Here is a 26,133-nt window from a genome sequence, read left to right on the forward strand (position 1 = left end):
GCTGCTAACCAAAAAGGTCGGCAGTTCGAATCCACCAGCCGCTCCTTGGAAACCCTATGGGGCAGTTCTCCTCTGTCCTATAGGGTCGCTATTGAGCTGGAATCGACTCGACGGCAATAGGTTTGGTTTGTTTGGTTTAGTTGAATAATCAGTGAAATATAAAATATATAATTTCCATGCCCAGGCAAAAGTCCATATAATGAATGTACATTCAAAAGATGTCAATTTTAGTCTAAAACTTAATACCCATATAATTGTTTTTTATGTTACTACTTCCAAGTAAGCAGTATCAAGTCAAATTACTATAACATTATGTGGCTCATGTGTATTCTTAATCACAATTTATATAACCGTAACATGGTTTTGTAAGACCCTATGTACAGAAACTACTAGACATAATATTTGAAAAATGAAATAATTAATAAAATATTTTTAAAAGAAGTTCATAAAAGCCAATATTTGAGTGACTAATGCAACACCAAATTAGAAACACCAGATAGTAAATACTTGTTATTTACCCTTCCTGTTGTTAGTTGCTGTTGAGTTGACTCCAACTCATGGTGACCCCATGTGTGCAGAATAGAACTGTACTCCATAGAGTTTTCAAGGCTATAACCTTTTGGAAGCAGACTGCCAGGCCTTAACTCTGAGGCGCCTCTGGGTGGGTTTGAACTGCCAACCCTTATGTGAGTAGTCTAGCACTTAACCATTTGAGCCACACAGGGATTCCACCATTACTATAACACCAGCAAAAGCTATAAACAAAGAGGAATATATAAAAAACTGAAGCATTAAATCCTCCAAGATACAATAAATTAGAAAAACTTTTTAGAATACAAAGCTGAGAGAACATAATTAATCTTTAAAAAAAATGGGAGTGTCTCATATGTCAGTTATGGGTATCTTTGAAAGAAAATTGAAGGAACAGTTTCACTAATGTTCTACATATCATTGTCATTCTCCTTGTCACAACTTCTTGCCTACATTCTGTCTACCTGGGCTAATTAATTAAGGCAAGTAGAATATCTGGAGTCCTGATGGAGGTGCTCCCAAATGCTAGATGCATGACAAAAGGATTGTATTTATAAGGATCAGCCATGGTACAGTTAACACACATTATTTCAATGGGTACTATTCCTTTGCAGTCTTGCACTCGCCTGTGTAGATTCTGCCTTCTTAACTATCCTATCCACTTCTTTCCTGTTATTGCCTTTCCCTATTTAACTGGTACCCCTTTCGGTTCACAAAGAGCCCTGGTAACACAGTGATTACAGTGCTTGGCTGCTAACTGAAAGGTCCAGCAGTTTGAGCCCACCAGCCACACTCTGCAGGAGAAAGATGTGGCAGTAAAGACTTCAGCCTCGGAAACCCTACGGGGCCATTCTACTCTGTCCTATAGGGTCGCTATGAGTCAGAATCGACTCGATGGCAAAGGGTTTGGTTTGGTTTAGGTTCACAGCCAATCAGCACCAAAGAAGAATTTACACAAAAGTTTCAGTAGGCTACCGTTACAGCACTGGGATGGAGGTGAGGGTGAGGGTAAGCATTTTACTAACAAGTTCTCCTTCGTTATTGAGCATCTCCCCTCTGAGTAGGTTTAGGGCTTAGTCTAAGACTTGACCTGTTCATTTTCCTAGCTATTGCAAGCTAAGCTCCTTCATCTTTTCCCTAAGTACTCAATACCTCCTTCTAACTTCAACTGTAATATCTGATGTGTTGTGTGGCATAGTGGTTAAACATACAGGCCAGGGAGTCATAGTTAGAGTTCAAAATGCAGCTCTGCCACTTACTAGTTACAGTTAATCATCTTGGGCAAGTTATTTAAACCTCATCTATATAATCTGCACTAATAATTACCTCACAGAAATATTCTGAGAATCAAATGATATAACACATAAGGCTCTTGGCATGTAAAAAGCACTCAATAAATATTAGCCATTTTTATTAGCAGTTGTCCCAGTTGCTGGTATGAATGATTGACTATTGGGCTTTCCTTGTTCCTAGCTTCCTATGCAGTCTTCCCAATTCTCTGCTATGTGAACCATGCTTTGCTGTTTTATTCTATATGTTTTTGGTTATTTTCTCTTACACTGTATTCGAAGATATAGCTCTGGTGGTAGTCAAGTCACTTTACTAAATCCAATATAATTAAAACTATATTAATTGTGAATAAGTGCCATATTAATTATGCTGATTTAATGAAATTCAGTTTTTACAACTAGATCATCTTAGGTTAGTAGTGAAAATTCACATTTTTATACTTTTAAACAGGCATCTTCATCAAACAATGTTTATTAAATACTGCATGCTTAGACCCTCACTTCTGAAGCACCTACTTCTTCAGAACCATCTAGTCAGAAGGGGTAGAATTTTTCCAAAAGGTTGGGATTGAAGCCAGCAGACAGGCCTTTCCATCTATCTATCCAATACTAATATCCCAATCCTACAGAAATTTTTCCCCCAGGACACTGGATTATTTTGTTCTCTGACTTCTTTTTTGTTCTATTTGTAAATAAAATGTTAACTGCTCCGTTTCTGGATTAGTATTTAAAAGCATTTTATAACAGCATTCCACGACTATCTCTGCAGTTTCCTTTCAATACAGCCTGATCTATACTCTTATTCTCATTTTCGAACAGATAGGTCTGCCTTAATGAAACGGGGTATTTCAGATGGCAGTAGAATATAGTGGTATTAAAATAATGAGTTTTCTTTTGTGTGTGTGTGTTTATTGTGTTTTAGATGAAAATTTACAGAGCAAATTAGTTTCCCTATAGGGTCACTATAAGTCGGAATCAACTCGATGGCAGCGGGTTTGGTTCTTTTGGTGAAAGTTTACAGAGCAAATTAGCTTCTCATTAAACAATTAATACACATATTGTTTCACTGACATTGGTTGCCAACCCCATGACATGTGAACACTCCCCGTGACCTTGGGTTCCCCGTTTCCATTTGTCCAGCTTTCCTGTCCCCTCCTGCCTTCTCGTCCTTGCCCCTGGGCTGGTGGCATTAGCCTTATATACCTGGTGTGTTATTGTTTGTTTTATAGGCCTGTCTAATCTTTGGCTGAAGGGTGAACCTCAGGAGTTACTTCAGTACTGAGTTAAAAGGGTGTCCGGGGGCCATACTCTTAGGATCTCTCCAGTCTCTGTCAGACAAGTAAGTCTGGTCTTTTTTTGTGAGTTAGAATTTTGTTCTACATTTTTCTCCCGTTTTGCCCAGGACCCTCTGTTTTGATATGACTGTCAGAGCAGTCGGTGGTGGTAGCTAGGCACCATCTAGTTAAAATAATGAGTTTTCTCATTAGAAAAACAATTCTAAATAGTAAATCAGATGGATACTGTATAAAATATGTACTAATATGTTTTCACCAAATTTTTATTTCTGGCACTTCAAATAATTTTTCCAAAAGTCAAAACTCATGCCTACATGAATTTATTCCTATAGGGGAATCTCCATAGCTCTTTTCAATCTCCTATGGCCTCTATATGTACTTCTTAATATATATACTGGCTAGAAAACTGGTCTACTTACATCTGAAATAGAATCAGAAATAAAAGATCACAGGTAGAAAGGAATCCATATTCCAAAAAAGAATGATTAATTATGTAATCTTCTTGTACTTGATGTTATTTTTTTTTTTTTAAAGTCATTGTTTTGCATGTTTTCTTTGACAGACAGACACTTCTTTTACTTGTATTTTATTCATCAAAACACAACACTAATGTTCCAAACCCTGGAAAGTATTTCGAATGAAATCTAGCTTTATGAATAGAAAACTGCAAATTAGGCACATGGATGACAGATGCCATTTTTTGTGATGATACATGATACAAAGAAAATAGCTGAGGATCTTTAAAAAAGTAAGATTGATCTCCTAGGTATGAGAGCATCAAAACATTGTTTTGATTAAGCGATCATGAAAACATAATGTGGACATCAGGGAGGGTATGGTGTTGCAACCAGATGTCATTTTGGGAAAGCAATTGTTTTTGCCATTTGCTATAAGCATTTAAAATAATTTATAATACAGTATATTTTAGGCTTATTAGATTACGCTTTGGCACTTGTGCAAAACAGAATACATCTTCTTTCTACTTCCTAAATCAGCATCTCCCCCAGTTAACTCCTTAATGCACCACCTACTCTGTTGAAACCAGAAACTTGGGTGTCATTTTTTGAGCCTTTCCATTCCCTTTCTTCAGCATTTCCTTAATCTTTCTGCAATCTTTGTACTTATTTCCATTCTCAATGTTATTATCTCAGTTATGTCTCATTCACAGCCTATAAACCGGTCTCTCTGCCTCCAGTCTCTTCCTACACCAACCCACCCTCTATTAGTCTACGCTAATATCAAAGTGATCTTTTGAAAACTAATTCTGATCATGTTATCCCCCTGCTTGACACATACAAGGAAACAGGCCCTGTCCACCTTTTCATTTTCATCTCTTTTCACTATCTACCCCTCCCTACTTTATGTTCCAGACATAGGAACTTACTTTTGGCAGTTCCCCAAAAGCATATATACATATATATATATACATATATAAATATATATATGAATACATACCCAAACATATATAACTATACCAAAACATACTGTTACAAAAAAATTAATTCTATAAACTACATATTATCAATCAATATAGTGCTTAAAATAAGATCAAATTATTCTGAAAATGTTCAGAGGACACACCAGAAAATGCTTAAGTTGTAGGGGCATCAAAGATGATTCTTTAGTGTTAACATCTGAATAAAAACATCTCAGATATGCAAACAATAAGTCATCTTTATCTTCAGAATTGTGTTAGCTATAGGATGAAAAAAGTCACGTCACCTCCGCAGTGAACTTCATTTTAGCAAAAGAGTAAACATACTTCCCCCACATCAGCTGCAATCAAGGCATTAGCAGTATGCCATGATTGATTATCCTGGGAGCCGTTGCTGAGAAATGGATGTGCAGCACAGGTTTTTATCACTATAGTCTGCAAAAAGCAAGTCCCTCGTTTAGATATCCTAGTTGTAATAAGTGACATTATTAGGTAGTTCTTCTATTTAAATGACATAAGGATTTAGTGTATCAGCAGCTTATAGTACACAAACCCTTTCAATCTGATGATTCGTCTCCCTACGCAGAAGTACCTTCTCTGTTTATAATACAAGTGGTAATAGAAGACCATATGGCTGTGACTTTTAGCTAAAGTAAATGATATTAAAACAAACAGAAAAACAGCACTAAGCTATTCAGGATCTGAACTATAACCTAAATACAGGGTACACATTAAGGGACTATTAGCGTAAACTATAAAAAGTGACCATTTTCTAAATGCTGTCTAATTAGTGAGAGTGTTTTTCATTTTGTCAATCAGTTTTATTTAAACATTTTCCAGTACACTATACACCAGCTTTATTACTGGTTATTGTCCTATTTCGAAGTTGTCCTTTTAAAAACATGATACCATTAGTGCATCTCTGAAACATTTAATTAGTTATTTCTGGAATGTAAGATTTTCTCTGTATCTTACATTTCTGCCAATAACAATGATTTTGTTAATAACATCATATGATTCACAAAGGAAAATGTAATACTTCATTCCTATTCACCTACAACACTCTTCTGTGGTAGCAGACTATCATTTGCTGAACAACTTTTCTCCTTTTGTCTATAATGCTGAAATCTGTGGTATCAAGGATAAAAAAGAAAGTTTTAAATAGTGTGATATTTTTGATAGCTCTAGAAGAAAAATAAAAACATAATTTTTACTAATGCAGATCTGCTTCCTTTAAAGTAGCAAAATATTGCTATGCTCTAAACACAAGAATATACTGAAATCTCCATAATCATATTTCTATTAATATGTACAAAATGACTGCTATGGTTGAGAAATAAATATTTCAATATATAAAGTTTCAATTTTTAAAAATATTTATAAAATGATTCTTCATGTTACAATAAATAAACACTAGAAAACGGAAGTTTACATTTAAAGGAGAATACAAACTCAAGGTAATAACTTTACCCATTGTTAATCTGCCAACCAATAAAAGGATCAAAAGAACAAAACATCTGTGTAGTAGTTATGTCCAAAAGGCACGTGCATTTCTACTGAAATGTAGAAAACTCTTATTACCCCACAGCCTAATTAGTAGGCACTGAATGTTGCAAGGGCAACACGGCCTTCATCCCAACAAAACCACTATAGCATTCCAAAATGAAACGAAGGTAGGTCTAACCCATCGCTATTGAGTCGATTCGACTCATAGTGACCCTATAGGACAGATCAGAACTGCCCCATAGAGTTTCCAAGGAGTGGCTGGTGGATTCGAACTGCTCAGTTATCAACCGAGCTCTTAACCACTGGACCACCAAGGTTCCAAGGTAGTTCTAGTGTATCTCAATTCCACTGCTCCCTTGAAAGATTTAGTCTACACCCAGTTCAGAGTATTCTAAAGTGATAAATCCGTTCAGAGCCAGTTGGATTTTTAGTCTGCTTAATAAAAGGCCTGAAAAATACCATCAGTCCAAACAGGGGTCACTTAGGGAAAGATAGAAACATTCAATAAGCTCTCTACTTCTACTCTCCTGGTACACAGTAACTCACCATAAGCAGAGACATTCCAATATGTTCTATAACTCTCACCTGCCATTATGTAAAGTAGCCCTACCATGGAAGCAGCTTACCTTTGAAGTCTTCTGTGAAGACTGGAATGACCACAGAATGGCCAGTTCAGCACTATCTTACTGAAAAGTCCTCATACCATGCACTTACTCAGGAGCAAGTCTGCAGCAACCAAAGTAAGAGTAGAAACTAGAAAACACAGACCCTTTTCATATATTCATTTATCCATTTATCAAGTAATCACCTACTAATGCCAAATCACAGTCTAGGTGCTAGGGAATCAGCTGTGATTAAAACAAGTTCCTGCCCTCAAGAACATTATATTCTAGAGCAAGAGTCAGCAAGCCTTTTCTCTAAAGGGATAGAAAGTAAATATTGTACGCTTTGTGGGCTATACGATATCTGTTAAAATTATTCAACTCTGCCGTTTTAGCAAAAGCATCCACGGACAATACATAAACAAATGAGCATGACTGTTCCAATAAAACTTTAATTACAAAAGCACTCAGCAGGTTGAATTTGGCTGCTGGGCTGTAGTGTGCTAGCCCATTCTAGAGCAATAAAACAGACAATAAGCAACCCAAAATTTAATACATAAGGCAGTGAAAAGTGCTATGGAGAAAAATAAATTGGAATAAGGCAGATTAAGAGTGCTGGGGAAAGGACAGAGGCAGGGATTGCAATTTTATACAGAGTAGCCAGGGAAGGCAGGTGTCTCTGATAAGGGGACATGAGTACTAAACTTAAGTGAGAGAACAAGCCTTGTGAATATCAGGAGTAAAGAAGAAGCAAGAGAAAAGTACAAAGGAACTGACATGGAAGCATATTTGGCATGTTTGAGGAATAAGAAAAAGGGGAACAAATGGTAGCAACTGGGAAGAGAAGATGTCAGAGAGGTAGTTGGGGGAGGGGCTGATCATGTAAGGTCTTATAGGCCACCATAAGGCCTTTCGCTTTTATTATGAGTAAGATGGGGAGTCACTGGAGTCTTTAAGCATAAGAGTGACATAACCACTCTTTAAAAAACGATCATTATTAAAAAGGATCACTTTAGCTACTGTGTGAAGAGTAGTTGTGGAAGAAGTAGAGAGGCGAGAAGGCTGCACCTGGATGCTGGCAGTGATGGTAGCAAGAAATGGTCTTATTCTGACTATATTTAGAAGGCATAATTATCATGATTTATTAACAGATTATATGTGAGGTGAGAGACAGAGAGTCAAGGATGACTCCAAGGCTTATGGCCTGACAAGAAAGGAGTTGCGTTACTGTGATGGAGAAGTCTGGAAAGAGCCAGTTTGGAAAGAACAATCAAGAGTTTAGTTTTGGATATACCAAGTTTGAAATGACCATTAGACATTGAAGTGGAGATAATAAGCAGACAACTAGATATATGAGTCTAGAGTTCAGGGAAGACATGTTTGGAGATACAAATTTGGGAATGAGTTAGATGATATTTAAAACCATGAGACAGGAAGAGGTCACCTAAAGTGACAAGAGAAGTTTGAAAATGAACCTTTAGTCACCCCAATGTTTGGAGGTCAGGGATCTGAGAAGGAGCCAGCAAAAGAAACTGAGAAGTAGTCAGAAAGACAGGAAGAAAACCTAGAGACAGTGATGTACCTCCCCCCACCCCCAAATGAAGCTACTTATTGAGAACAACTATTTCAAATACTAACAATAGGTCAAGTAAGATGAGGACCGAGAGTTGACCCCTGGACTGACAACAGAGAAATCAATGGAGACCTTGACAAAAATTGTTTCAATAAACTGGTGAGGACCAAAGTCTAACTGGAATGCATTCAAGAGAGAATATGAGGATCATAAACGGAGTAAGTATACATAACTCTTTCTTATAGGAGGATGTGATGTCAAGGAAGTTTATCAGTTTTTTACTTAGATAGGAAATTTTATAGCATGTTTGTTTGCTAATAGGAATTCACTATATTTCAAAATTCCTAACTGTACCACAGTTTCACTATAGGTTAAAATCACAGCCCTGAACTACTGCACAATGTTATCTTCATTAGATCATAAAGATTTTTTTTCTTTTCTTCACTATGTCTTATAACAAAGTTTACTGTACTTCCTGAGCCCTGGCACTGTGTTTCCTAGGGAAATGGATACTAAATTAAACAGGCACTTACTTTGCATTTGGCCTACTGAAGAAACCAATAAGAGAATGCCAATGCATTTTATGCATTTCCTGTTTACAAGAATGGGAATTCCAGAACACTTAATTGTGCTCACGTGGAACCTGTAAATGGATCAAGATGCAGTATTCAAACAGAACAAGGGGATACTGTGCAGTTTAAAACTGGAAAAGGTGTGTGGCAAAGTTGTATCCTTTCACTCTATTTATTCATTCTGCATGTTTAACAAATAATCCATAAAGCTTGACTATATGAAGAAGAATGTGGAGTCAGGATTGGAGGCAGACTCATTAACAACCTGCAATATGCAGATGACACAATCCTGCTTGTTGAAAACGAAGACGGCTTGAAGCACTTACTGATGAAGGTCAAAGACTAAAGCCTTCAGTATAGAGTATATCTGAACATAAAATGAAATTCTCACAACTGGACTGATACACAACATGATAGTAAATGGAGAAAAAACTGAAGTTGTCAACGATGTCATTTCTACTTGGATCAACAATCAATGTCCATGGAAGCAGCAGTCAAGAAATCAAATAATGTATTTTACTGGGCAAATCTGCTGCAAAAGATCTCTTTAAAATTTTAAAAAAGCAAAGATGTCACATTGACTAAGGTGCACCTGACCCAAACCATGGTCTTTTCAATCATCTCATATGCATGCAAAAGCTGAACAATGAAAAAGAAAGACAGAATAATAATAGATGCATTTGAATTGTGGTGTTGGCAAAAAATACTGAATATACCACGGACTGGCAAAAGAAAGAACAAATCAGTCTTTGTGAAGAAATATAACCAGAATGTTCCTTAGAAGTGAGGATGGCAAGCCTTCAACTCACTTACTCTGGACATGTCATCAGCAAAGACCAATCAATAGAGAAGGACATCATGTTTGGTAAAGTGGAGGGTCAGCGAAAGTGAGGGAAACCCTAATACAGACGGACTGACACGACAGCCACAACAATGGACTTCAGTATACCAACAAACATGAAGATAGCATAGAACTGGGCAACATTTCACTGTTATACATAAGGTTGCCATGAGTTGGAGCTGACTCAATGGCAACTAACAATAACATTTGTTCAATGCTCCTACTTCCACATAAATTTTTTTGTTTTTGCAAATTAGCACTTCCAGCAGCAAACTAAGGAATTCCCATAGTACAGAAAGTTAAGTTACTCAAAATGTTTCAGGTAAATATAATTTGTTTCTTTTAAGAGTCACAAATTAAGCTCATATCCTCGTAGCCAGTGCTCACCCCATAACCCAAGGAAAGAATTATTGGCCTCAGTACCATCAAAATGAGCAAAACCCACTGCAATAGCACTTTGCTAGGGACTGCTTAGTTTCCAAATGCTTAATGTAAAAAATAAATCATGGTTCGTAAACATGGCTTGCCACAAAAACTTTCAGAACTCTGGAATGAATAAAATGGTTCCACATCACTTAACCAATGATCTGCTTATATTCTTTTTTCCAACTTATGAACAATGCTATTTCTTTCATATGCTAAACTCTCTATTGTAGGTTCCAAATGACTTCAACTTTTTGGTGTTTTGCTTGCTGAAGCACCTATATAGAAGAATAAATGTTTTTTGCCTGGAATTCAAAACACATTTAATATTGATAATCTTTAGCAGCTCAATCAGGATCTGAATAGTAATGTCTTCATCTTATAAACAACGATTTTCTAAGAGGACACATAGGAAAGGGAAAGAAACCCTTTGATAAAATATAGTACCACTAGTGTGCTTCTGAGATAGCTGAAAAGCGGAACACTCTAGAGGGAAAGACACTGCAAACATTTTGGATATCTTTTCAGAGTGCTCCAAACTTGGATGAATTTTTGTTATAAATCATCTTGATTAATGGAACACATATGCTAAAGTGGTTCTGTAATAGCTATTCTTAAGGCTTGAATAACTCAGACTAGAAAAAGTAGGGGGTTGGGGGGATGGCACAGGGTGCTCACAAATCACTGGTTTCTCTTTCAGAAATATTATTGTCCCTGATCAGAAACAGTACTCTTTCTTTTTAAAATATAATAATGACAAATATATTTTTCAGGAAATATAATTTGATAAAACGGGACTAGAAATAATAATTAGATAGGTAGGGGATATTTCAGGAGAGGAAACAGTGGAATGGCGAGGACTACAAATTCTACTTGTGTTTGAATCCCAACTCTCTCAGTAGTTAATTGAAATTGGGCAATTTATTTAACCTCCCTGTTGTTCAGGTTTCTCATCTGTAAAATACTATTACCTATCTTGTTGGGTTGCTGTTGTGAGAGTTATATAAATTAGCCCTTGTAAAGAGCTCAAAAGAGTCTGGTATAAAGTAAGTACATAGTAAATGTTGGCATATATTAATTATTATGCATGTGTGTGTGTGTATATATATATGAGACAAGATTTATAAATATATGACAAGATTTATAAACATGTCAAAGCCAAAGTGAATGGAATATACCAGGAACAAAATGGCAGTGTCTTGTAATTTATCCATTCATCAGACATATAAAAACTTCAATGAATATTTTCCTTAAATAGAACATTCTATTTAAGGAAAGAAAACTTAGAATTATTTGATTGACTCAAATGCTGTAGTTTAATAACTTTCCATGAAAATACTCTGTATTTATTATAAGTATAAAATACATATTTATATATGCATAAAATACTCTGCTATACAAAACAGACCTAATATAGAATCACTGCTTTTCGCTAAAAAATAAGCCCATCATTGAGTATGTCTCAATGCCAAATCAATCCTTTTCACTAATTCAAAAAAATTCTTTATCTCACAGTTCTCTGGTTGTCTTCTCTGATTACTTAGAGACTATAAACCCATCTGTCCTGATATTCCTTCTCTAATAACTCTTACAAAGAAAATAACAAAACAACTGCAACAATGGTATCATTTATCTGTTCTGTTGTTCTATCTATTGACAAAACTATTTCTGGTCTAAGTATACACTTGTTGCTAAAGCAACCTAGAAGTGACTAGAATGCCTCATGAAATGTTTAACAGCCATATGAAGGTGAAACCATATGGCAAAATTTGACATTTTTTCAAGAATAAAAGAATATGCTGCTTATGATGGCCAAAGAAAAATATGTCAAGTGACACTATTCTATCATCTTCCACATTATCATCACCATCAGCTAACAATTACTCTTTGCTTAACTATAGCAGCAAATATCAAAAACATTTACAGAGCTGAACCATAGTCTATTATAGGCAGTATTGATTATTTAATAGTCTACCTATCAAATTTACTTATAGGGTAATCAGAGGCTAGTATAGTTCAAAATAAATTTACAGTGATGAAAACAATTTAACTCTTCAATTATTTGCTTACATCGGGGATGAAGACAGAGGTAAAGTTAGTTAATAGTTGTAAACACCTGTATCAATAATTTGATAGTGACAGAATTTAAAGTGAAGTAGAAAATTAAGTTACAGTTATAAAAGCAAGAATACTACTTGCTAAGGAAACAAAAGGGCCTCCCACCACAAGCTCTGTCATCACAGCCATGTAATTGGTGAAAGAGCTAACACATTACATCTGCTCTTCACTCTTCCACTTTATTGCCCTTGCTTTCTTCTAACTGGACAGCAAGTTGACTAGACCAAAGGTATATACAATTTCTATTTTAAAAAATTAAATAGGATTTAAAAAAACTAAACTACAGGCTTTATTTGATTTTACTAGCTTTTCCACTAATTAGTTTCTACTAACTGGTCAGTGGAATGACTTTCTAAGCCAGGATCCCAGACTGCATTTATTTGCCATATGTCCTCTGTATCCTCCAATCTGTGACAGTTCCTCAGTCTTTTCTAGTTTTTCATGACCTTGACATTTTTGAAGAGTACTGGTCAGTTATGTTGTAGAATGTCCCTCCTTTCAAATTTGTTTGATGTTTTCCCATGATTAGACTGAGGTTATACTGTCTTTTCAAGAATACAAGAGAAGTAATGTGCCCTTCTCAGTGCTTCATATCAGGGGCTACCTTATGTTGATATGTCTTATTATTGGTGAAGTTAATCTTGATGATTTGGTTCAGGTGGTATCTGCTAGGTTTTTCCCCTGCCAAGTTACTGTTTTTCCCTTTCTAATAAATATCTTGGGAGAGATACTTTGAAACTGTGCAAATATACTATTTTTCCTTAAACTTTTGTCCAATAATTTTAGCATCCATCAGTGAATCTGGCCTGCAACAAATATTACTTAGATTTTATATAGGGTTTTATAAGGAATTAAAATATATGAAATATAATAGCCAAAATGTTCTTGATACACAAGCTCTACCGAATGAAGCAATGTTCCACATTCAATATATGAATAAGAGCTAATTTTTTGTCAGTGTGTTCAGCTGGTTTTAATCAACTATGATATTAATACATAACATAATTGAAATGTTACTTACATAACTATGGCTTTTAAAGAAATCTGATGAACTACTGCTGAGGATTTTGTCTCCTTCCAAACCAATTACTCTTTTACAAATATTTGATTTTGGATCACTCGGGCTTTTTGCAATCACAACGTCACCTCTGAGGGAGGAAAAGCCAAAGAAACGTCAATGTTATTTATTAAACATAAACACATAAATGGCACTGCTTTAACATTTTCACAAAGCAACTTGAAGCCACATCTTTTAACCTCTCATATACTGACCTTTCCATACCTTTACCAGCTTTGAGAAGCATTTTTTACTGACTTTTTTATTTGTGACTGACTTTTATGGGTTAGAATCCAACAATGAGAGTGATGGAAAATATATCAGAAGATTCTAAAGTTCCTGATAATGCCATAAAAATTATTTTGCACCATATCCACTATGTGTTATTTTTGTGTCCAAATTTTTAGAACCCAAACTATGAAAAAACAATTCCATATAAATATTCCCAAATTAACTAAATAAGTTTTACTAGTGAGCCTTTTTACTCACTCTACAACACATAAGAATGATAGAAACATCATCTATGTTTCCCTAAAGCTCAAATAATTGAGGAATTAACAGTATATGAATTATATAACCTAGATAACTTACAGTATAGTAAGAAAGACTATAGCATAGTCAGAAAAATTTAGAGGACACAACCAAATAAAATGTTAAGAAACTGCACAAATACATATTATTAAAAATAATCTGATATCAAATTTATAAAATTAATATGGGTCTACCACCAATGACTGCCCTGACAGGGAACACAAAAGAGAGTCCCTGATGGAGCAGGAGAAAAGTGGGGTGCAGAACTCAAATTACAGTAAAAAGTTAATGGTCTGACTGAGACTGGAGGGACCCCAGAGGACATGGCCCCTCGACTCTGTTAGCCCAGAACTGAAACCATTCCCGAAGCCAACTCTTCAGACAAAGATTAGACTGGACTATAAGATATAAAATGATACTGGTGAAGAGAGTGCTTCTTAGCTCAAGTTGATACATGAGACTAAATGAGCAGCAATTGTCTGGAGGCGAGATGAGAAGGCAAAAAGGGACAGTGGCTGGTTGACTGGACACAGGAAATCCGAGGTAGAAAGAAGTGTGCTGTCACATTATAAGGAGAGCAACTAGGGTCACATAACAACTTGTGTATAAATTTTTGTATGAGAAACTAATTTGAACTGTAAACTTTCACTTAAAGCACAATAAAAAAAAAATTAATATGGGCCAGATTACATATGGAAAGCATGATTCATAGAAGAAGTGGCAATCTAATTGGTAACTGACCTAAGAAAGATCTGAAAAAGTGGAAAGGAAGAAGGGGACACGGAAAAAGAATGCATAATTAGGGCTGCCCCAAACAAATGGAACAAAATGCTCTTTCTGCATAAAATGAGCAATAAGTGAATTCTGAGTTGTTAACTGACACACATATTTCAAAGCATTTAATATATTTACTTATTATTCATACCTAGCTCCAGAAATAACTTGATGGATTTATAATAAAAGGTGCATGTGCCAAAATAATGTTAAAAGCCAAGAAAATAAAAGGAAAATGATAGTTAAATCATTTAACCTATTTGTTGCTATATACAAGTGTGAAAATGAGTTCTAAACTTTTTGGTAACTAAGTCAAAAAAGAAATTAAGATTAATCACATTAACTAAAAAAAGTAACAGTTTGGGAGGTGAAGCAAAATTTTCCCTAACAACTAAGTCAAAGAGAAATTTATTAAAAAAATTCCTAAGTAGGGGAATAAAAGACACCAACTTCATCAGAAATTTTATAGAAGATACAGAAACATTCACAATGGTCACTTCTTGAGGCTACTCTTGATAAGAGCTGAAGGCTATTAAATCATGAAATTCTATAATTTGGAGGTAATATAAGGCTGCCCTTTTTTGAAACTGGGATAAACTATTCTTTCCAACCAACTGAAACCGTATCAGTAGAATTGTTTCAGATGAACAAGTCTATAAAGATTATAGCATGATATATCCAAGTTAATTTTAGGTAGCTTTAGGGGAAGAAAGTCTTTCCATGGGTGTATTATTCAGCTTAAGTTTTTTGATCAAATAATCAGTATGACCATTAAAACATAAACTCTGTACTTGAATGATAACATAGAAACTATAATTCAGTCAAGGTGTTTTATAGAAAGCAATATTAATACAGATGTAGCTTTCTGGTGGTCTAACCAGATATATGGGAGTTCCTGGGTGGTCCAAATGGTTAAGCGCTGAGCTACTAATCGAAAGTGGTTCGAACCCACCTAGAGGCACCTTGGAAGAAAGGTTTGGTGATCTGCTTCTAGAAGATCATAGCTATGAAAACTCTATGGAGCACAGTTCTTCTACTTTGACACATATGGAGTCACCATGTGTGTCAGAGTAGAATTGGTTCAATGACAACTGCTTTAACCAGATACATGCATAAAGCATATCAAAACACATATTCCTTGGATTCCTAACTCTTTCAAATAGAGCTTTTAAAGGAAGTCAGTAAAACTATGACTTAAATTTTCTTCTCTCACTTATAAACATCCTTATTATTCTATTAGACTGTAAGCTTTTGAAAAGATTTCACCTCAACATTCCCTATAATGTACAGCATATTTTATACATTAATCCGTAACCTGTTGCCATCGAGTCGATTCCAACTCACAGCGACCCTATAGGACAGAGTAGAACTGCTCCACATGGTTTCCAAGGAGTGGCTGATGGATTCGAACTGCTGTTTGGTTAGCAGCCAAATGCTTAATCAGAACCCCATCTTGTACATTAGGTGCTCATCAACTATGTGTTGAAAGAATAAGTAGTAATTAGCGATTATGACTGTCTGAAGTATGAGTATTCTGGGTGGTTGACTGAAAAGAATCCATGGGCTTTAGATACCAGATATTCAGACTTTCATTCTTGCTTAAATGAAAGACTATTATAGCTTTAGAAACATGCAGCCAACAAGAAGACTTCTTGCCAAGGGTCAGAGATTCCCTTGAAGTCTCAGAATTCTGTGCTGCAGATCAGATACAAAGACTACTCAGGACAGTAATATATTTAAGCCAGAAGTTATCAACTGGCTGTCTTGGTTATAAAAGTTGCTTTGGCATATCTCCTATAAATGGCAGATCTTGAGCTGTCCTGCACCGAATGAGCCCCCCAGATGAGTACAGTACAAAATGAAACTTCCGAGGAATCTTAATTTACTGAATATAGCTATTTGTATACTCATCTGAATGCAAAAAAGTATCTACCAAAAAAAGACAATATTAAGCTGTTCATTCAAAAACTACTTAGCCAACAAGTTCAGTTTCTTGTTAAGGATGTTCCAGGATTATGAGAGTAAAATCACGCCGTTAGCGTGGAACATGGAATACTATGGTGAGGGTAGGTCATCAATTAATCCAAAGGCTGTATCATGCTATTTTGACATGAGTTGAAAAGAAAAGGGAGCTAGAACACAGCGCTGTTACTTAAGTTTTATTTTATAACCCCTATATCTATCAATTAGGTATCTTAAAGTTGATATAGGTAAAATATCTGTAGAAGAATTACCTAGGGACCTTTGCTAGACCATACATTTCGCCAAAGAGATAGTTTCTATCTACAGAGTCTAAGGCTGGTGAAAGATCAGAAAATGCTAAAAGTGTTTCTTCACTATTCTTGACTATTTTTTAGTAATGTGAAGCAGATTATAGCAAAGGTTGATAGTGAAAGAGGAGTGCCTAAAGCTACTTATGCCATAAGCTAAATACTAGCTCAAGGAAGCCAAGCTTGCAGTTCGCTGAGATAAAAACTAACACAGATTTACTGTTTCAGAATTAGAAACAGTCAAGCATTAATTTGTATATACAATGTAGTCCTTAAGTCCCTATTCCAGACTCAAAACATTGTTGTTGTATGCCATCAAGTGGATTCCAATTCATAGCGACCCTATATGACAGAGTAGAACTGCCCCACAAGGTTTCCTAGGCTGTAATCTTTACAGGAACAGATCAGCAGGTCTTTTCTCCCACGGAGCCACTGGTGGGTTCAAGCCACCTACCTTTTGGTTAGCAGCGAAGTGCTTAATCACTGAGCCACCAGGGCTCCTTCAAAACATTCTAGGATCCAATAAAACAGTAAAGAAGACTTGAATTTGTGTCATAACAGGAACGGTTAACTATTCTGGACAATGACAAAAGGGAAACAATAACCCAATAGACTGCACATGCTTAGACAAACCATTAACACTTCTCAAACTTAGAGAAAATATTTGACTCAAAGTTTTATCTAGCTGGTTAATTAGGTTTTTATGAAGGAGTTTTAAAGACAAAAGTTAAGAAACTGCAGAAAGGACATAATATGTATGTGTATTTTCACATAAACTTAAAATATCCATGATGGAAATTTACCTTTGGATACCATAAAAATGTCGACTAAGATTTTCTGCAAAGACAATATCTGAATTTTGAATTGTAGGCTCCATTGATGGTCCAGAACACTAAAAAAGAGAGGTAATTTTGTACTTTGAGTTCAAAACCTTTTTTAATCCAACATAAATCATCTGCAAAGACTTAAAAGAAAGAAAATCAAGCAAATGTTCCCTATGCTTTGAAGAACAATATAGTAAGACAGTATCTCTGAGGAATGATTCATAATAAGTTGGCAGCTATGCAGTGGCCAACCAAGTCTGGAAACACAAGCAAATATATTATAAATAGTTTATTGATATTACATTATAATATATGACTAAAATAACATTATAAATGTTTCCAGATTTTGGTCACCCTGTAGAATGTAAGCTCCATGAGGGCAGGGAACTTGTCTCTCATGTTCCTAGCTGTATAGCCAAAGCCAAGAACAGTGCTTAGCACAGAGTTGATACTCAGTAAATATTTATTGAATGAATGAATGATTTTCATGATACTGTCAAATATCATCCAGTGCTTATGATACTAACTTATTAAATGGTATCATACTAGTCTCAATGAGTTGATGCCCTTCCTCCCATTTCAAAAGAATAGCTTACTCATTTCATGGGCCTGCAACTTAAATTTTCTACTGAAAACTGCCGGTATGAGATGCACTGAAAGTTTTGAAATTTTCATATTTGTATGTCTTAAAACAACAATCTTCACATATACCTCAAAACTGGAATAAATAATTATTGCCACTTACAAATCTAAATATAAGAATCTCCACTTACTCTATGTGTAATAAAACTTTTTACTCAAAACTTCCTACAATGAAACTTTGTTTGCTACCTCTGCAGCCCAATGCAAGTACCAATATAACTTTTAAAAAATCAAGGAGGAGTAGGATCCAACTTATATGAAATATACAGAATAGGCAAGTGCATAAAGACCAAAGTGTGTTAGTGGTTACCAGAGGCTGGAGGAAGGGGGAAATGGGAAGTTATTGCTTAAGAGGTACTGAGTTTCTATTTAGAGTGATGAAAAACATTTGGAAATGGACAGTGGTGATGGTTGTACAGCATGGTGTATGTAATTAATGCCACTGAATGGTACATTTAAGAATAGTTAAAATGGCAAACGTTTTGTTATACATATTTTACTACAATAATTTTTTTAAAAAATCAAGGAGGGGACTCTCAGTTAGATATATTTATTTGCATTACTTCAGCTACATTCAACTTGAGATTGCACGATTCTGTAGTGAATCTATTAGGGTAAAATTAATTAAAAAACATGACTGGCCATTCGATCAATTTTTTTTTTCATTTATATGATAAAAGGTTAGAAAATTCATGGTTGATAGATTCATAATGGTGGGGAGGCAGCTTTAACATTTTAATACTGACATCCGGTAGAATGATAACTTGTTTTAATGACAGTTAAATGCGATGGTTAAGAGTAGGAGTTTTGGAAATTGGACAAATCTCTGTTGAAATTCCAAATCTGCTACTTACTAATTGTGGGACCTCAAACAAGTTACTTATGCTTTCTGAGCCTCAGTTTCCTCATATGTAAAATGGGTTTCTAATATCTCACCATGTGTAAAAGATTAAATGAGTTAATAAAGGTAAAATACCAAACACATCCTAGAACACAGCAGGTAAGTAGCATTCAATAAGTGGTAGCAATTATTATTATTAGATTATTACTAGGACCTTTCATGCCTCTATCAGAAACAAAATACACAACCATATTTAAAGTAATGGGTCTTAGAGTTTATATCAGTGCCAATTCAAACCAAATCTCTTACACCTCAAAATTTGGAACAATTTTATGTTTTAACTTTCACACTTTATCTTCAACTATAATTAAGAGAAAAATGTATTTTCCTTCCATTTAAAAAAGTTTTAAAAAATAGTGTAAATAATTATTCTTGAATGTAAAACTTACCATGACAACACCACCAACGTATTCAAACGTACAATGAACTATACAGCCATACTGAATAGTATAGCCAATAAGTCGAAAGGTTTTTCCCAGAACACCACGAAGCATAGTTCTATGTAGAGTCTGCCACCATTGGCCTGATGGTAAATTTCAAAAAGTTTCATGATCAATACTATTTAAAAACACTTAATAGCTCTATTGTAAAATATTTTACAATCACCCAGAATGTACTAAATGGCTAATACAGTTCGGCACAGAAAAACAGAGCTTATTTTCATTTCTGCTAAAGAGTTTTATGTGGCAAATTATAGTCACTTAATGTTTTGATCTTCTGAGCAGAGATTACTATTTAACTATCTAATTTATACATGAATTAGGTAACTACTCTATCCCTTTCCATACCTTGGTTATTTCTTGGTATTAAGGTATTAAGGCAGATACTTAATAAAAAATATTAACTCTTTAAAGGTATTAATGACATTTTTCATATTGTTGCCTGGTATATACTACAACAGTTCTCCTCATGTAATGTGATATAATGGGAAAAGCACTAGAATAGGTGTATGAAGTTCAAGTTTTAAACTGGTTCCTTTATTAACTTGTTGCGTGATCTTTGATTACTTAACCTCTCTGGGCCTCAATAATAATTATCTCATAGGATGGTTCTGACAATCAAATTCGGCAACACATGTCAAAGTGCTTTGTAAATTAAACAGTTACATTCAGTTGTCAGCTATTAACTACTGATGTGAATGCACGAATACTATGAAAGCAGCTCAAAGAATATAGATTTTTTAAAGCCATATAAATTTAAAGTATTATTTTAAATGAATATTTCCAGTATCTGTCCCTTCCTCTCTATTTATCTGCTACAATCGTGTTCCGAACATCTCTCAACTAATGGCTTAAGTCTTAGGCCTCGGCTACTACATACTGTTTCCAGATTAAATTTACTAAAACATATCAATAATAATAACACTTGCTCAACAGTTATTATATGTCAAGCTTTACATGTAATACTTCTGTGAAGTAGATACTATTTGTATCCTTATTGTTTAGATAAGGGGGAAAAAAGCCTTAGAGTAGTAATTTGCTCAACATCACAAAGCTGGTAAATGATGGAATCCAGACTTAATCATTATGCAACACTGAATCCCATATCACCCTTTGCTCCCATAACCTCAATGGCTATTAGATCAAGCCATGATTACCTTAGACTCGTTTTCAAGATCCTAGACAGCTGGCTCTCATCCTATCCTCAGTTTCCAACCGGAGTTTCCTTTATGCTCCTACTTAAATTGACTACTCAAATTATACTGGTTTGTTCTTCAAGTAAACTTCACCCAGTGAATATTTACCTATGCTAACACCCATGCCTAGAGTATTCTTCATGATACTCATCACCTATCTAATTTATAAGTCTTCTTCAAATGCTCTCATTAGGCTAGCTTTTCTTTCTTCTCTGGGTTACTATATTACTTATGGTTCATTTGTGTATGATTAAGAAAGTTCATTCTGGAATATGTCTGCCTGAGTTTGCATTCTGGCTCTGCCACATATTAGCTATGTGGTCTTCAAGAGGTTATTTTGCCTATGTTTCAGTGTCCTCATCTGTAATGGGCTTAATATCAGTACCTAAGAAGGTTGTTGTGAGGATTGTATATGATAAGACACATAGTTTGTATAGCAGAGTACTTCAATAAATGTTAGTTACTCTATCAGTCACCTGGAAACTGGCATACACTGCGCATAACCTTATTACATGTGTTTTTAGGTATTTAAGTTTCTCATTAATTTGTCTTTCCATGAAATAATATAATTTTAGAGGTCATACTTTAGTGTTCAGTTACCTATGTCTATTATGTCTCCTCCCCTGGCATCTTTCCAGGCTACCATTCTAAGCAATGTACCTTACTTTGTGTTGTTCACCTACCTTAAACATACATTGATTATAATACTTACCACACTATGTTTGTTTATATCTATTTCTCTTACTACACATTATATTTGTTTACAAGTCTGTGGGCAGTGACTGTGCTTTACTCATCTTTGAATCCTAGGGCCTGGCAAAAAACGTAGTATGTAGGAAGTTTGTCTGACTAAAACAATAAATAAATATTGAACCCAAATTTCCTACACGTTCCACATCATCAGTATTATAGAATGGTAATAATGTTCAAAATGATGATCTCACGGTCATTAAGATATACAGATAGTGAACAGATGTGTTAATGCTATTCTCACTGTGGTGAAATGACTTCTTTTATGTGGCCATTTGCCTTGGTTCTTTGGAAAAACAGCTTGAGAGATTCTTTCCCTAGGCCGTAATGAGTTACCTTTGCCCTAGTTTTCTACCCTAGAGGGTTTGTTACTTTTGTCCAGGTTGATTGACATTTCCTGGGTAAACTGTAAACAACTTGGTTCTGATACTTTTTGTCGGGTCCAGGGCTGCAGCCTACCCTGTGATTGGTATGCACCTTACAGGGAATGGTTAACAGACTATTCAAATGAGGTGAATTATAGCCTAGCCATGCCTACTATACAAGTGAAGTGTCTGTGGCCTATCGAGAGGGGATTGGTCAGTTTGTGGCTACCACTGGGATAGGCCACGCCTTGAAATTGACAAGGAGTTGTGTATATATAGACACAGCCAGCCTCACAGAGGTTAAGTCAGACAGAAAGCAGGAAGAGAAGCAGCAGGAAAAAAGCTGCAGCAGAGAGAGAAGGCAAGGACCTCCTAAAAGAGCTATAACACCGGACAAGGGCTGTAACACTGAAGGCTACGAGAGGCCCAGAAGGGGCCCAGAGGCAGAGCCAGGGGTGACAGACGGCAGAGCCAAAGGGATCCTTTCCTCAGGGCGTCAAGAGGAGCCTGACCTCAGGGGGCTGACAGGAGGCACTGAAGAAAGGAGACTGCATACATGCTTCCTGATCCTGACTTGTAGCTTGATGATCTTAATCACGAGTTGTACCCTGCTCCTTAATAAACCACTTAACGTATGTATGGTCTGTGAGTTGTGTGTGGCCATTGCAATGGATTATCGAACCCAGAAGAGAAGCAGACAGTGCCATGGGAAGGATGGCTGGTGTCAGAATTGATAACAAGGTTCAAGAGTATAGGTATGTCTGACCTCGCCTAATGAGGATCAAGCTTGGGATTTGCATTATCCTACACCCTCATGAAGTTAAACAGGTTCTGACATTACTGCTACTGCCACCATTTTACACTCACTAGAGGAAGAAAATAGTTGGCAGCAACTTATTAAAAAATGAGAAACTGTTTTAATTCTCCCAGAATCCAGATTTTTAGGGTCCATTGAGTTGGGGTGACCCACCCAGGCCATTTGTCCTTAGGTGTTCTTTGAACCTTGAGCCCTGAAGAGGCTAGTTTCCTGAAGTCACCTTTAAGTCACCTACAATAGCCTAGTAAGCAGCTTAGTGGAGGCTGTTTTGCCTTAGGCATTTGGCTCTTTTGAAGAATTATCTATGTGCAATCAGTTTTGAGAAACAGGAACTCCAGGGTCATACTGAAAGCTGTGTTTTAGGGTAAACTGTTACATAAAAACTGTTCCCTGGCCTTTATCCATGGCAATGCCAATAAGATAGGGTATAAGAGTCTTTAGGGGATCTCTCATCTTTGGAACATTTTTGACTTCCTAGTTGAAATGTTACCTTGATCTGCAAATCATATATTAAATAAACTTCAATCAATTTCTATTATTGGCTTAATATGGTTTTTATTTTAATGAAAGTATTCTCATTAAATCTTTTGGGAAATATGAAAAGTAACTCCTCCCATCATTAGGAATCTGGTTCACAGTTATAACTGATGAAGTTTAAAAATTAGTGATTTTATAAATAAAAAAAAAATGTAATGAAAGTGCTATTTAAAAATAAATTAAAGGATTAAACCAGTTGCCATTGAGTCACTCTGACTTATGGCAGTCCCATGTGTGTCAGAGTAAAATTGTGTTCCATAGGGTTTTCAATGACTGATTTTTTGGAAGTAGATCGCCAGAACTTTCTTCCAAGGTACCTCTGAGTGGACTTGAATCTCCAACCTTTTCGTTAGCAACCAAGTACATTAACCATTTGCACCACTCAAGGACTTCAAATTAAAGGATGTAAGATTAATTTCCAGCATGACAGCATGAAGAGCTCCACTGACACACTCCCCAGTGAAACTGGCAAAAATCATTTTTTAAAAACCACCATTTAAAGCCTCTGGAAACGGTCATAATGGCAAATAGCAAAGGAAGAAACATCTGTTTAAGAAAATCTACAGAAATTCAGTAAAAAGGTGAGAGTCTGTTGTATTTGAAACAAGACTACTCTCTCTGCCCCCTCCACCAGCTCAGTAAGGCAAAAACTCCACTCTATATCTCTATAGTCAAAATACAAGGCTCCTTCTCCCCCCAGGTGCCAGTTGGAGAGCTTTCTTCCCAGCAGGAACAGGACTTTGGTGTTCTCATCCTGCCCCAGCTACCTGTTGCTGAGACTAAGTCCAGAGCAAGGGCAGTCAAGAGGTGAGGGCTCCCTTCTTCTGCCCAGGCTCTGCTTGTAGGTTGGGGGCTCTACATGTGTGCAGCACACTGAGAATACCAGGGCCCTGATTCACCCTGTAATGGTTCATGAGGTAGAGGTTCCATGCCAAGAGTGGCAAGCTAAGAAAACCTCAGGCTATTGCCCTCACCCTCCACCAAGTGTTCTGCTTCTAAAGCAGTGGTGTCACTCAGAGAGAAGCTTACCATTGCCCCCACCCCCAGCTCCAGAGTCCTGGCTCAGAGATTTTGCCTGAGGTGGTAAGACAGATAGTTCCTGATCTCTTCCCCAAAAAGCTAATTTCATTTGCAACAGAGGTAGGAGAATTTCAAGCCTAAAGATGCCCTCAAAAACAGTGCAGGTTGTGGTGAAAAGCAATTGGGAGATTTGTGGATTTAATGAAGATACAGGCTAGACTGGGTGTTTGAATTGCAGAAGAGAACTGGGGGAGGGGAGAGAGACAAATGGGAAGATCCTGAAGTCAAAACAAATATCAAACACTGACTCAGCAACTATTTCTTCAAAGTAGCCCCAATCTGACTGGATTAATTTACATACACATCAATTTATCCTCCAGGGAATTGCTGTAAATAATAGAGCAGTCAGCAAGCATTAGTGAAGTTTAACAGTTGGGTGTGGTTTTGGAAAGAGAGGAAGAGAGCCCTAACAATACCACTGTTTTCTTGGATTTCTTGGACATACCCAAAGTGGGTGCCTTCCTGAACAGCAACATCAGAGGGTTAACACAGTAGTGGGGGGTGGAGAGGAGGAATAGATGCCACTAAAATAATTCAGCCAGTCACTAAACAAATAAACAATAACAAGCCCTGGATAAGAGATGGACTAGTACCCAGAGTTGTAACAAAATATTATGTTAAATGTCCAGTTTCCAACAAAAAAAAAATTATGAGGCATGCAAAGAAACAACAAAGTATGAATCATATACTGGGGTGGGGTGGTGGTAAGCAAGAAACAGAAACTGTCTGTGAGAGCAACCAGATGTCTAATTTAACAGAAAAATAATCAAAGTAGCCATTATGATTATATCCACACAAGTAAAGGAAAGCATGATTAAAGAAGTAAAGGAAGGGATGATGGGCTGATCAGTAGAGGATATCAATAAATAGAAATTATGAAAAGAATCAAATGAAAATTCTAAAGTTGATAAGCACAATAACTGAAATAAAAAAAATTCAATAGAGGGGCTGCACAGTAGATTTAAACTGGCAAAGTTTATGTTCTACATCACAGTTTTGTAAGTAGCATCTGGGGTCTTAAAAGCTTGCGAGCAGGCATCTAAGATACAACGATTGGTCTCTACTTGACTGGAACAAAAGAGAAAGAAGAAAACTAAAGCCTCAAAGAAGAAACTAGTCTAAGGGACTGTCTACAAGAACCATGGCTTCATCTATCCTGAGACCAAAAGAACTAGATGATGCCTGGCTACCACTACCTACCGTTTTCCCCAAGGACACAATAGACGGTCCTGGATAGAATGGGAGAAAACTGTAGAAAACTCAAAAAAACTTTTAAAAAGGCCAGACTTATTGGACCAGTAAAGACTAGAGGAACACCTGAGAATACTGCCCTGAGATACCCTTTAAACTCTGAACTGAAACCACTCCCAGAAGTCACCTTTCAGTTAAATAACACATTGGCTCATAAAATACACAATATCACCCATGAGTACTGTGCTCCTTTAAAGAAAAAAAAAAAAAAAACTGTAAGAGACCAAACAGTCAACATTTACCCTAAAGCAAAGATGAGAAGGTTGGAAGTAGGGAGGAGGCAGGGAACTTAGATTAATGGAAACAGAACAACCAAAACAGAATTAATGAGAATGTTGACACAATGTGGAAAATGTAACCAATGTCACTGAACGATATGAATAGAAATTGTTACATGGGAACTTAATTTGCTGTGTAAACTTTCATCCAAATCACAGTAAATTATCTTTAAAAAAGAAAGAATTAGCAAACTTGAAGATAGATCAATAGAGATTATGCAAGCAAAGGAACAGA

At 36.1% G+C, this 26,133-nt stretch overlaps 1 protein-coding gene across 4 annotated transcripts in view; it reads right to left on the minus strand.

The window, feature by feature from the left end:
• The window catches only part of IMMP1L (inner mitochondrial membrane peptidase subunit 1), a 99,111-nt gene that overhangs the window by 11,143 nt on the left and 61,835 nt on the right, over window positions 1–26,133 (minus strand). For all 4 annotated transcript variants that reach the window (XM_023737971.1, XM_023737964.1, XM_004369748.3 and 1 more), the window contains 3 exons: window positions 19,574–19,707; window positions 17,621–17,709; window positions 13,207–13,333 (listed from right to left, as the gene is read on the minus strand). In XM_023737971.1, the coding sequence (XP_023593739.1) occupies window positions 13,207–13,333; window positions 17,621–17,709; window positions 19,574–19,707 (350 nt within the window). The remainder of the gene's footprint in view (window positions 1–13,206; window positions 13,334–17,620; window positions 17,710–19,573; window positions 19,708–26,133) is intronic.

The sequence above is a fragment of the Trichechus manatus genome, unplaced genomic scaffold (genome assembly GCF_000243295.1).
Source record: "Trichechus manatus latirostris isolate Lorelei unplaced genomic scaffold, TriManLat1.0 scaffold00006, whole genome shotgun sequence".
Classification (NCBI taxonomy): Eukaryota; Metazoa; Chordata; class Mammalia; order Sirenia; family Trichechidae; genus Trichechus; species Trichechus manatus.